The 13,108-nt window shown below is 39.3% G+C and overlaps 2 protein-coding genes across 2 annotated transcripts; one reads left to right on the top strand and one right to left on the bottom strand.

Annotated features, from left to right (window-relative positions):
* Positions 1-1,839: 1,839 nt before the first annotated feature.
* Positions 1,840-3,823, bottom strand: LOC136252346 (TNF receptor-associated factor 4-like). The gene has a single exon (XM_066044772.1). The coding sequence runs from the start codon at positions 3,449-3,451 to the stop codon at positions 1,862-1,864; it is 1,590 nt and encodes a 529-aa protein (XP_065900844.1). The 5' UTR covers positions 3,452-3,823; the 3' UTR covers positions 1,840-1,861.
* Positions 3,824-9,896: 6,073 nt separating this feature from the next.
* LOC136252344 (TNF receptor-associated factor 4-like) lies at positions 9,897-12,066 on the top strand. The gene is made up of 2 exons (XM_066044770.1): positions 9,897-10,148; positions 10,201-12,066. The coding sequence occupies exon 2, from the start codon at positions 10,204-10,206 to the stop codon at positions 11,833-11,835; it is 1,632 nt and encodes a 543-aa protein (XP_065900842.1). The 5' UTR covers positions 9,897-10,148; positions 10,201-10,203; the 3' UTR covers positions 11,836-12,066.
* Positions 12,067-13,108: the final 1,042 nt, after the last annotated feature.

Below are 13,108 nucleotides of genomic sequence, written 5' to 3'. Positions count from 1 at the left end.
GTGACAAGTACTAAGATTGTAACATTAACACAGTCATTCTAATAACTCATTACCATGGAGTTATTCTACCAGTGTTTCTTCCTAGACATGCTTAGTAAGTATCATCTTGTGAATGGTCTTCCTTGACTTCTTCTGGGAATTCCTTAGACACCACTAAAGACAACTCTTCTACATGGGCAAGAGATATTTGAAGAGCAGGAGACTACAAAGAAAGTGAAATAGCCCTTCTTCATCCCATAGCGTGGATAGGTTCTCCTCACAACATCAGTGTTAGGAGTACTGTTCATTGGTCTAAGTTTTTCCTTAACTCCAATCCTTAAATCATCACTGGAGGCTGTATAGTGCATGTGGGGGATTCTAGTGCTTCATGCCTGCTGCTGTAGCTGATATAATTCAGTCTGTTAAAGGAAATGCTTTCCTAGACTTTCCTTTCTTCTGGCTACTCATTTCCTAAGCAAAATTAGTTTTCAAGCCTCTATGCTATCTAAGTAGTAGCTCTATACTAGCTCACTAAGCCTGAAGTTGCTATTGAAGCACTCTCCTCTGAACTCAGTAGGACCTCCAAGTGTAAAGTTCTGCTAAGATGCTTCGGCATTCTCAGTATGAACTCCCCAAACATCATGACATTTACGGGCCTTTTATACACATACATATAATGACATATGTATACTTGTAATAGTTTATTGTTCAGTTCTGGAACAGTATTGTTGATCAGTTCTGGAATTTTTTTATAAAAAGGTTACCATGATACATGTATATAATATGATTGTTATCATCTACATGTACTAATTGATTGCGACATTATTATAAGTGGTTAACTCTTTACTTTTATTGCTAGTGCTGTGCAACAATAAAAAGCTACACTGGAAAACGTAGTCATTGTGGGTTACAGCTGCATGGCATACATGAAGTTGATCTAGTTGCTTTATGCTGGAATTTTGATTTTCAAGTATATACTAGGACCCAAATCACTCATTGCATTCGAATTGCATATAGCCAGTGAGCTCATGATATACAAGCCTTTACATTCAAGACTTGCTATTAAGTAACACCCAAACATTATTACAAGCCTTTCAACTATATGTACTGCGTCTGTATAAGTATACAAAATTTCAGTCAATTTGTACACAAAGATCTGTCACTCCAGTAAACTGGATACCTTCCAAAGTATAGTTATGCTGTAGTCAGCTAACAGCTTATCTAGCTAATGAAAGCCATACAAGCACCAATTACATTCATAAGTTATGTAACATAATTATTATAATTGAGTGCAACCACTACTAAGGAGTATATACCCACACTGGCCAGATGAAATACAAAGGGACCTGATCTGCATGCTGTTTGACAGTCTCAGTTGAAAATCCATGCACCTGGACAAGCTTAGCCAGTGTCGAAGTATGCAAAAACTTGGTGTACCTATTAGGAAGCATCATCACTTTTATCAGTAGGTACTGCTCTTACATGTGCAAAAAACTATCTTTATCTGAGTTATAAAGTTTACCATCAATACTTCTAATAGGTACACATGTTTCATTCAAGCTTTTGCATAATTCTAGATAGGTTTTGGCAAATAAAAATTATTTGCACAGGTTGTGTGTAACAGTATGTAAAGTATTCCAAGCTTGACAGTAGGCTAGCTATATGGCCGCAGAATAAGATTGTAATTTAGGATATCTGGTTTCATTTGTTTCTTTATACATCATTTGTGAGTGATGTATAAACTTTTGAGACTGAATTTAGAATTCATCCTAAACATGGCTAGTAGGAATTTTTCATAGCCTCTTCACATGATTTCGTATCACCCATCTCTCTACAGAATATGATTAAGCTGTCCCTCTATTATTGGTGTACACCCATTGTATTAAACTTTGAATGTGGTCCTATAGAGGCTAAAGCTACTCTGTATGTTGTTGTTCCAAAATGCATATAGTTCACTAACTTGAAGGAAGATACACTCATCTTTCAGATATTGACATGTGGGAGTGATCTTGTGGAGGTCATTGTTGAAAATGAACCATGTACATCCCCAACCAGTTGCTCTGTCACCATTAGTAACTCTACCAGCAGAATCATTAGGGGCACGATCATCATAGGTCACTGTCTTTGAATAATGTTCACAGTCACTGATCTGGTTCAACAGTTTCACTTCAAACTTTCCCCTCAGTGGCCATGTTAGCTCATCATCATGTGGACCCTTCATCAGGTACAGGAACACTGACAAGTGAGTACCTTTACCTTTACCAAAACCAGCAGAGTAAACAGCAAGGCACATCTTGTATCCCTTTTCATGAGTGTAGAAAAGGTCACTGTACCATCTAGTGCTGCCTCTTTTTAAAATAGGAAATTTGGTTGTCAACGGCATTAGGCTAGAGTTTGATGTCTCCATCATTATTAGCTGAAAAGACCATCGTGTCAAATTATTACTGAAAATGTCATGGATAATAGTGCTAGATATCACAGCCTCTAATTTGGCACATCTACTTTGGACAGCCTCAAGTTGTTTTTTCATCATTGCTAAATGATTATGTACATTCTTGTTTTCATGGATCGCCAAGTCTTTATTCATCATCTTGTCCTCACACCCTATATTGTGATACTTGCACTGGACCACTTCAAAAGGACACTCCTTTCTGTGTGCTTCTATGTCTTCACAAGAGACGTTCCCTACCTCACACCTGTTGGGACAAGGTAGGGGAAATTTGAGACACTGTTCCTTGTGTTTTCCCTCAATAAACTGATGTTCTCCTGTAATGTGGCAGTACTGACAGTTAACCTTACGACGTGGACATTCCTTCTTAGCATGATCAAATAGATATTGATGCTGCAAGGTTATTCCACATTCATTTAAACACTGCTCAATTTCCAATAGACATTCATTCCTATGCTTCTTCATATCTTCACGAGGGAGATTTCCTACCTGACACTTGTTGGGACAGGGTATGGGAAGCTTGGGGCACTGTTCCTTGTGTCCTCCCTCAATAAACTGATGTTCTCCTGTAATGTGGCAGTAATGACAGTCAACCTTACGACATGAACACTCAGTCTCAATGTGGTTGGTCAAATATTGTTGTTGAAACATCTTCCCACATTTCATGGAGCATTTCACCATCTCAAAAGGACATTCCTTCCTGTGTGCTTCCATGTCTTCACGAGGGACACTCCCTACCTCACACTTGTTGGGACAGGGTGAAGGAAGCTTGGGACACTGTTCCTTGTGCTCTCCCTCAATAAACTGATGTTCTCCTGTAATGTGGCAATACTGACAGTCAACCTTACGATGTGGACACTCAGTCTCAACATGACAGGTCAGATATTGTCGTTGTAACATCTTCCCACACTCATTGGAACACTTCACATCCTCAAACTGACAACCATCACTATTTCCAAGGTGATTGTTGATATCATTCAGTTCACCCTGCCACTCACAACCTCTCTCCTTGTTAGTACACATTACATGAAGTCTTCCAATCTCTCGATCGGCTTGTAGGTTTGGAAAAGAAGTAAGCTCACTACTCTGGCAAAACGGGCAAGTAATAGCAGACTTCTTAAAATGCCAGAAAGAAAATAAGCCTGTATTAGGTTTGTGGAGATTCTCATAATTCCCTAGACAGGACTTGCAAAAGTTCTGACCACAACATCCACTCAAGTAAGCGTCTCGACAAGTATGAAGACATATCTTACCGAGGGGTCCGCCACGCTTTAAATCTAACTTATCCGAGATTCAAATCTCTTGGAATCCCCATGCAATCTACAAGAATCTTCTCAAATCTCTGAATCTCTGTGAAATCTGCAAAATCCATTAAAATCCATGGAATCTTTAAAATCTTCCTAACCTTCGTGACAATATTTTACAATCTTTAAAATCTCGCTGAAATCTTTGAATCTGAGACTACCACAATCAAATCTTAATCTTCTTGTTAGTAAATTTCAGTAAACGTTTGTTGCTGCAGACCTTCAGTGCTGGTCACTGTAAAGCATTAATACAATAATACAATAATACAATACAATATTTTACTCAAGCTCTTGCTTGTTAACACGTATTCTTGCGGCTGTCTTGCACCTAGGCCTGTTCGTCCACGTGTACTGTGCGATTATTGGGTTCTTGTAGTCTACGTATATTGCCAGAGATATAGCCAGTTGTTCCCGCGAGGTTGTTTCTTCTTCGCAACGCCTTTAGCTACTTGACGAACGCGTTGCGGGACAAGCTAGTTAGTGACCCTGACTCGGATCTTTGTTAGGTGAGTCTACATACTGAATTCACGCCTGTGAAAAGAGTGAGCATGGTGCATGTACGGATTCATATCGCTCCTGACATAATAGCCAAGATAAAACTCCAATAGCTAACAGCTACATCTCTGAGCTCTTTAGCTAAATCAGGAGTAGCTAGCACGTCTCGTCAATATTCACATTCTTGAAAATCATCATGCAGTAATTATAATCAACACATCTCAATCTCTATATTCTAGATATAGTATAGACCTCGATATAGACTAGCCAACATTCATGCGACAAATGAAAAGTTTAGCTACACATGTGGGACCCCTGCTTTTAGTGATACGAGAAGTGATATTTGCTATGTAGTTTAATTTGTTATCCCACTCATATGGGACCTCAGCTGTGAAGGCTACTGAAAGCCTTTGTCAGTATAGGGAGTCAGAGACATGCTGGCAAGAAGAATACAGAGAAGACTAATAATCCCTGCTATGGCTCCATAACCATAGGCACATGTCTTGATTGTATGTGGCTGTGGATCAAGTCACAACACAGCTGGCTGGAGTCTCTGAAATCTTAAGGTTTTGGTTACAAATAATTTGCATGCTTTTGAATATTCCTGCACTGGTATCTTGTACCAGCATCCCACAACATTAAGCTCAGGTATGAAAGCTTAGTCCAATTATAATTAGCTATGTAGCAACATGCACTATGTAATGTGTAAGCTTAACTCTACCATGCCAGCAAGTAATGTGTCCAAATGATATCATACTCTTAGCTGAACAGATTCGAGCAGATTAAATTACTATCTCATCTATTACTGTTTAGTGAAAGATAACAGGAGATGAAGCAGCAGCCTCAGGAACTATCCACTACCAGTTTGGAAGTTGATATACTTGCGCTGAACGCATGAACACATCTGATACCTGATACCTTGAAATGCATGAACGCATCTGATACCTTCGCTTAGCTGAGTTTATGTACATATGTATATACATACAATTTACAATACACGCACAAACTTTAACAAGCATGCTAGCTAATAATTTATATCTCAATGGGTCAATGTCCATATCACTTTGCTAACTCAGGTAGACAGTCTCAATGACAGTTGCACTATAAGTTATATTATATATAAGTGTGGAATCTATGTGTAAAATCTAATTGTGTGGTATCTTTGATATCATATTATTCCACATTTGCTGAAGTCAACTACTCCATTGATATGCTGAAGTTCCTGTACACAATTATCGAGACAATTATGCAGTCCAACTGTCAGCAGTTGCAAGAGATGTCTAAATAATGATATAGCTAAAATGTACACAACTTGCATGGACATGGCAAAACAGGATGATTTTAGACATATTATTTGATGCATACAGTACTATAATACAGCTATACATGTGCGGCATGAAAATCTAGGGCAAAGTAGTAGTTAATAATAGTATAATTAAGCTTTGCCAACTCTAGTGTGAGATTTACTGAGTTTATGTGCGTATGCAGGGCTATTTGATTTGATTGAATGCTTTAGCTACAGTGACCAGCACTGAAGTAGTTTGCTATGTCACTATCTTGGTTGCTCAGTACAAATGAAGTATGTACAACTCAAGATCTAGGCATTTTTTCATCACTACTGAGATCACTACAAGGAGAGCTAGCTCTTAGTCATGATTACTTACTATGTGAGGTAACTGTATAGATGCATTGGGAACAGTTCCATTAGGTATAGGCTAACTTGCTACATGTCAGCCGCCAATTTATCTAGGCAAATTAGCCACATATACTAAGCTCTATTGCTGGTAGTATGCAGTATTGCAATAGCTAAAGAGTAGCCTCTTCAGTAGACTCGTACCTCGACTCATACCAGGCACAGAATACGGCTCCACAGCACTACAACATAGTATTTCAAATCTTAACTGAAATCTTAAAATCTTGTCAAATCTCAGTCAAAATCTTGAATCTTTCTTAAGATTTCTCAAATCTCAAATCTAAGTTCTGCGTTACGGACCCCTCGTATCTTACAGATATACCGATCATGCGGAGTGTCTACAAATTTGTATTGATATCCGCTCTTTTCGATCGCCATGTGTTGCAGTTGATTGCAGCAAGTGCTGATTCAATCTTCAGACAAATCCTACATGAATAGAACGCGTAACAATTATGATTCCGCCATCCTACCAATTCCTGGCGCTGCGGTAACCGGTATAAACATAATATTATATCGGTCACGTGGGATAACTAAATTTGATCTGGTACAGAGGTTTTGAGGGGTGGTTGCAGATCTGTACCTCTGTACCTACACTACAGTGAGTGCCTGTGTGTCACTGGACCCTTTGACTGAGCAGAGGTGTCTAGTAAAATATACCTACGTACCCGTCTAAGTCAAAGGTCAAGGCCACCAAACTCGTGCCAAGTCAAAGGTCAAGAGGAAATATTGTAGTCAAGTTACTCAAAGATCGAAAAAGGTTCCGTTAGCCACAGGTCAAAGCGAAATTTTGGCGGGTCAAGACGGACAGTCAGTGTTGCCATATTGTGAATAAAGTTCATGGATTTATGAAAATTTTTAGTTGTCTTGTTTGTGAACCTGAAATAACCTATGAAATGAGCCTTAAAGAAAGATATATTTTATGAACTTTTGGCAATCTCAGTTGCTATCAGTTTTACCACATTTGCACACAACATAATAAAGTTGGTGGAGGTCTAAGCAGGTTGTGACCTTTTGTGGTTTTGTTTCACAGTGCCTACTTGCCTATTGACTCCACCTATTTCGAGGGGTAGCTAACGAGCCAAAATCGTCTATGAAATTTCATGATTTGAAATATTGGTGTCCATATTTCATATTTCAAAGAACATTTCACTTCATATTTCTCCGTAAAATTCAGTAATTACAAATTTTAAAATCCATAAAATTCCATAATTTAAATTTACAAAATCCATAATTTTAGCTGTCCATAAAATACCATAACTCCCGTTACATCTGTTCTATCGTCAACTTTCAAATGTACAAAATTTCAGGCAATATTTCATCTTTCAGAAATAATTTCAAGGGGACCTACGAAATTTCAGGTCATTACCTACCCCTCGACCTATTTATAATGTGTGAGCTATTTTCGGAGGGTGACCATTGGATTTATGAACTTGCAGTTTATACCAGGGACATTCATTTAGCCAATGTGCGATTAACTCTTGGAATAGTCTTCTTGTGGAAGTTATTAGTGCTACCTCTGTAAATAATTTTAAAGAATTATTGCCGGGAGATGCACCATGCATACACAATGTACTAGTATTTTAAAACTTGTTAATTTAAAATGAAGTAGGGATCTATGCAATAAAAAGTAGTGAAACAAGAGATGAATGATGGTCAGTGTTACAGCATACAGTAGCTCAGTAGGATGTCCCTACTTTGGCATTGAACAAAATAATAATAGCTAATATGCCAAAGTAGGGACTTTCCCACTGAGCTATGCTGCAACACCATCGTTCATCTCTTGTTTCACTACTTTTTATTGCATAGATCCCTACTTCATTTTTAAATTAACAATTTTTAAATACTAGCTCGTTTAGTTGTTTTTTTTGTGGCATAGCTGGCTACAATGTAACTTGTATTAGTCCATGCATTACTTTTCCGCATCTGTAGGAATGGGAAAGACAGATACCATCACTTATAAACATCTTGCCCATTTGCTCAGTGAGAAGTGGAGTTCCCCATATTCTGTGGGTATGGGCAGGCTTTGCTGTAGTTCGGAGTTCTCCTTGCTGCACTCTTCAGTAATGTGTATCAGGGGATCCCGTTCTAGACCCAAGCCTCCCTGTGTGCCTCCAGCCATCGACCTTGCTGTTGCTGAGGAGTAGCTACCTGTCTCCTTTAGAGCAATAACACTAATTTTATAATGTGCTTGCTCCTCATAAAAATAACTATGTCTATCATAACAGTGCAACTTGTAACTGTTCTATCATACATGACTGTTGTATTAGACTCGAGCTAATTTAGAGTATATCTAGTCTATCTAGAGTCGGCCAAGGGGGTGTGCAGCTAGCTAGACCTGAGGTGATCTTGTTTATGGTTAAGTAAATAGCTAGCTAGATTGTTAAGAAGTTGGGTCTCAGTATGTTAGTCCACATAGATCTTTATTTGGTGGGCGTGCATGGTCGCAAACCTATAGCGAACTGGATCCTAATCATGCATTATGCATGTTATGGCTAGTGTGTGTGTGTGTGTGTGTGTGTGTGTGTGTGTGTGTGTGTGTGTGTGTGTGTGTGTGTGTGTGTGTGTGTGTGTGTGTGTGTGTGTGTGTGTGTGGTTAATAAGTTGCTGTTGCCAGGGCCCAGGGATATTGTTTTGGCAGTCCACTAGATAAGGGAAACATTTGGTGAGTTCTAGGGTTGGAGAGTGTGAATGCTAACCCTACCTCACCTCAAACAAACTCACCAAAATCTTCCCTTAATACAGACAGTGAAACACATCATTGTGTTTAATAGGCAAATCTTAGTAAGTGTATAGGGTCGAGTTATTTGGTTTCTTCTTCTCCCTGTAGGCTCTACTGACAGCCTTTAATTTAATATTGTTTTCTTTTTTTTTCTTTTTCACCTATATTTTTCTTTGGGGTGCATGTGGTGCTTACTGATGCGGAAGAGTCTTTATCGTGCAGTATCAAACAAAATGTATCTAAGGTCACTCCTAATAAATTCTGTTTACTGTCAGCCTCACTGTCAGCTTTAAAGTTCCACTATTTTCTGATCTTTCTTACATACTGTGCAGGGTCAGTAAAATCTATGGCAGAAGTATACATATTTTGGTGGGTTCCCTTCATTTTGGAGGTAGCTAGTCCCTAGCCGCATAGTAAAGCGTCTCACCATAGTCATTACCACAGTTTGTCATGATGTGGCAATTGAGTCAGTGTTACAAGCCTTATTATTATGGTGAATCTTTTCACTATGCCAAGCTGTGGAGGATGAGACATACCTGGATGTCAGTGTGCAAGGATTTTGGGGAAACTGTCATCAAAATGCTTTCTTTGATGTAAGAGTTTTTAATCCCACTGCTCCTATATAGTTAGTTGTCGTGTCGTAACACAGCAGTTTCTTCTCTGTATAAAAGGTTTGAACGTGACAAACAGCGCAAGTACGAGCAGTGCCGGCCTGTAAGGGATGTTGAAATGGGCTCTTTTACCTCATTGGTATTGGGGGAATGGGTGTGGCCACTACTGCTTACAAGAGGTTGGCATCTCCGTTTGCAGCAAAGAGAGACTAGAGTTATAGTAGTGTAGTGTCCTAGCTGGATTAGAGTTTTTCTTTACTGAGGTCAGCTGTAACCTACTTGCATGAAGTCAGATGAGTCTCATCATGGCAGCCCAGTGACTATCGGAGCATTTGACCTTGTTTCAGGTTAATTTGTATAAATACTAGTAAAATGTGCATATTTTCATGAGTTGATCAACTGATCTTGGCCTGACAAAGTTTAGTAGCTATCAGAAGTATGGCTGGCTCTTCCACAAGGTGAGGGAGACATTTCCCCAAATTCCTTATCCTGGATCCGCCATTGCAAGTGGGTGACACACAGGCGCTCACTGCAGGTAGATCTGCGACAGCGGTCAAAGTCTAAGTCGAAGGTCAAGGCCACCAAAATCGTGCCAATTCAATGGCCAAGGGTAAAAGCTTCCAACCCACAATCGAAAAGTGCTAAAATATCGTCGCTAAGTCACCGGTCAAAGGTCGAAAAGGACTGTTAGTCACAGCTCAAAGCGAAATTTCGGCCGATCAAGACTTTGGCCGCGGCCGCAGATCTACCTACAGCGCGTACCTACGTGACACCCCTTTGCATTGTGTCAATCTGCAAAAAAAAATGTTGTCTCACGTGATCAAACTTCCGCAGCTAGCTTCTCCATTCGTTTACCGGCGATATGATCTGATCATCTGAACTTGCCAGCTAGGAACTGGTAGGATGGTGTAGTGTATATCAAGTAGACTATATTATGTTTGATCATATAGGACATGTCTGAAGGTCGACACATGGCCACGCCAAATGAAAGGAGCGCCGGATATAAATACAAATTTGTAGACACTCCACATGATCGATATATTTGTAAGATATGTCGCCATCCTTGTCGAGACGCTAACTTGAGTAGATGTTGTGGTCAGAACTTTTGCAAGTCCTGTTTAGACATTGGTAAGGATCTCAACAAACCTAGTACGGGCTTATTTTCTTTCTGGCACTTCAATAAGAAGACCGCTGCCACTTGCCCATCATGCCAGAATAACGAGCTGGATACTTTTCCCAATGTACAAGCCGATCGGGAGATTAGAAGTCTTCATGTGATGTGTACTAACAAGGAGAGAGGTTGTGAGTGGCAGGGTGAACTGAATGACATCAACAGTCACCTTGGAAACAGTGACAGTTGTCAGTTCGCAGACGTGAAGTGTTCCAATGAGTGTGGGAAGGTGTTACAACGACAATATCTGACCGATCATGTTGAGACTGAGTGTCCATATCGTAAGGTTGACTGTCAGTACTGCCACACTACAGGAAAACATCAGTTTATTGAGGGAGAACACAAGGAACAGTGTCCCAAGCTTCCTTTACCCTGTCCCAACAAGTGTGAGATAGGGAGTGTCCCTCATGAAGAGATGGAGGCACACAGGAAGGAGTGTCCTTTTGAGATAGTGAAATGTTCCATTACATGTGGGAAAATGTTACAACGGCAATATCTGACCAGCCATGTTGAGACTGAGTGTCCATGTCGTAAGGCTGACTGTCAGTACTGCCACGTTACAGGAGAACATCATTTTATTGATGGAGAACACAAGAAACAGTGTCCCAAGCTTCCCCTACCCTGTCCCAATAATTGTGAGGTAGAGAGTGTCCTTCGTGAAGACATGGAAGCACACAGGAAGGAGTGTCTTCTTGAGATGGTCCAGTGTGAGTTTCACAATGTGGGCTGTGAGGAGAAGATAATGCGTAAGGATTTGATGATCCACAATAGCAAAAAAGCATGTGGTCACTTAGCAATGACAAAAAATCAACTTGAGGATGTTCAGACTAGATTTGCAAACTTAGAGGCAGTGATATCTATTGCTGCTGTGCATAATGTCATCAAAAATACTGTAAAACAATGGAGTTTTCAACTAGCAATGATAGCCAAATCAAACACTATCCTGATGCCAGTAACAATCAAAGTGCCAGGTTTTGTTAACCTATGTAAACCTAAGCGAGCATGGTACAGTGAATATTACTACACTTATGATAAGGGATATAAAATGTGCCTGCGAGTTGATGCTGCTGGTGTTGGTGATGGTAAAGGTACTCACCTGTCAGTGTTCCTGCACCTCATGAAAGGTCCATATGATGATGAGCTAACATGGCCACTGAGGGGGACATTTGAAGTGAAACTGTTGAACCAGATAAGTAACTGTGAGCATTATTCATTGTCGTGGGCGTATGATGATTATACTGATGCTACTGCTAGTGGTAGAGTCAAAGATGCTGTTAATGCTAGAGGCTGGGGAAAATCACAGTTCATTTCTAATGAAAACCTACACAAAATCACTCCCATATGTCAGTATCTCAAAGATGATTGTATCTTCCTCCAAGTTAGCAAACATGGTTACATTTTGGAACTACAGTAGCTAGCTCTATAGCCACATCCAAAGTTCAATACAACATGTCTGTACCTTAGTACTGTAGATAATGCACACAAACAGTTGAAAACAGAAGAAATCTATGGTTGTTACTCTGTATTGCTCTTTCATGGGTCAGTACCAGATATGTATATATACACACATTGCAATTTATTGAAGACTGCTTTATTAGGGAGTTTAATGGTAATTCTGGTAACAATTACATACTGTGCAGTGGTCATCACATACTTAATTGATGTTAAGTCTTAAACTTATATTATGTCAGTGGTCTCTTACTGTAAAGGGAATGGTATGTAGTACATCCCATGGAATATGCTGCTAGTACTTAGGACCAAGTATGATTATGTGAGTACAAAAAAAAAGATTCAGTGAAGAGGAGCCAAGTGGGTATTATCAGACTACAAGCAAGCAGTGTATCATAAGTCTGTCAAGTTAGCTCAATTCAACATTGCAACATCGCCATTTTACATCTAGATTGACTTCTATAAAATCATTTTTGAAAACCTAATACCCATTTCCCAACAAGGTAATACCCCCATGATTGCCATTAACAACCGCACCAATCATATTATAGCTTTTATTCCTGTATGATAAGAGTGGAAAAAGTCCCAATTGTAGTAATTGCGCATGAATCTGACTAAATGACTTTGTGAATGATCTAAGTAGTTGTACTGTAGTATAACAATTGAAACTTAGTTCTTGTGTTTTCTTGTGGGGGTTTTCCACTGCTGGTTGCCCATCTAGTATAATAATAATAAACTAGGAAACCTTATGTCTGTAGTTCCTGACAGATGGTCATCTAGCTAATGAAAGTCATACAAGTGAAATTTATGTTCAAAGTCTTGCGATTAAAATGTTGGATTTCTTTGCCTTATATGATTCATTTTCAAATGTGTTGGTAATATTCTCTCACACAAGTGAAACAACATACGTACATGCACTGCATATGTCATCTAGTGTTCCTTGCCTGCCTTCTTCAAGCAGTAATAGTAGAATGCATTATAAACAAACACACATCACGGATCATAATATCAATAAGGTTTAAAGCTTATACAACATTTATAAACTCACACATCTTCCAAACTGCATAAATTATTGACATTCTGTCACCATTGACAACTTCTATTCAGTGGAATTCAATGAGTTAGCTACTTGCAATTGGCTCACTAAAAAATAATGAGCCACATAGTGGAAATATCTGAATGTGTACCATATTCATAGCAGTGGTCCAGATCAGCTCAGATTAATTTTGAAACCCAAA

Source organism: Dysidea avara, chromosome 4 (assembly GCF_963678975.1).
Source record: "Dysidea avara chromosome 4, odDysAvar1.4, whole genome shotgun sequence".
In the NCBI taxonomy this organism is placed as follows: domain Eukaryota; kingdom Metazoa; phylum Porifera; class Demospongiae; order Dictyoceratida; family Dysideidae; genus Dysidea; species Dysidea avara.
The sequence above is the reverse complement of the archived record's forward strand: the minus strand, read 5'-3'. Positions and strand labels throughout refer to the sequence as shown.

What these genes read in the sequence shown, in the direction of transcription:
- LOC136252346 (XM_066044772.1), bottom strand. Translation starts at nt 3,451, where the DNA reads ATGTGTACTAACAAGGAGAGAGGTTGTGAGTGGCAGGGTGAACTGAAT.
- LOC136252344 (XM_066044770.1), top strand. Translation starts at nt 10,204, where the DNA reads ATGTCTGAAGGTCGACACATGGCCACGCCAAATGAAAGGAGCGCCGGA.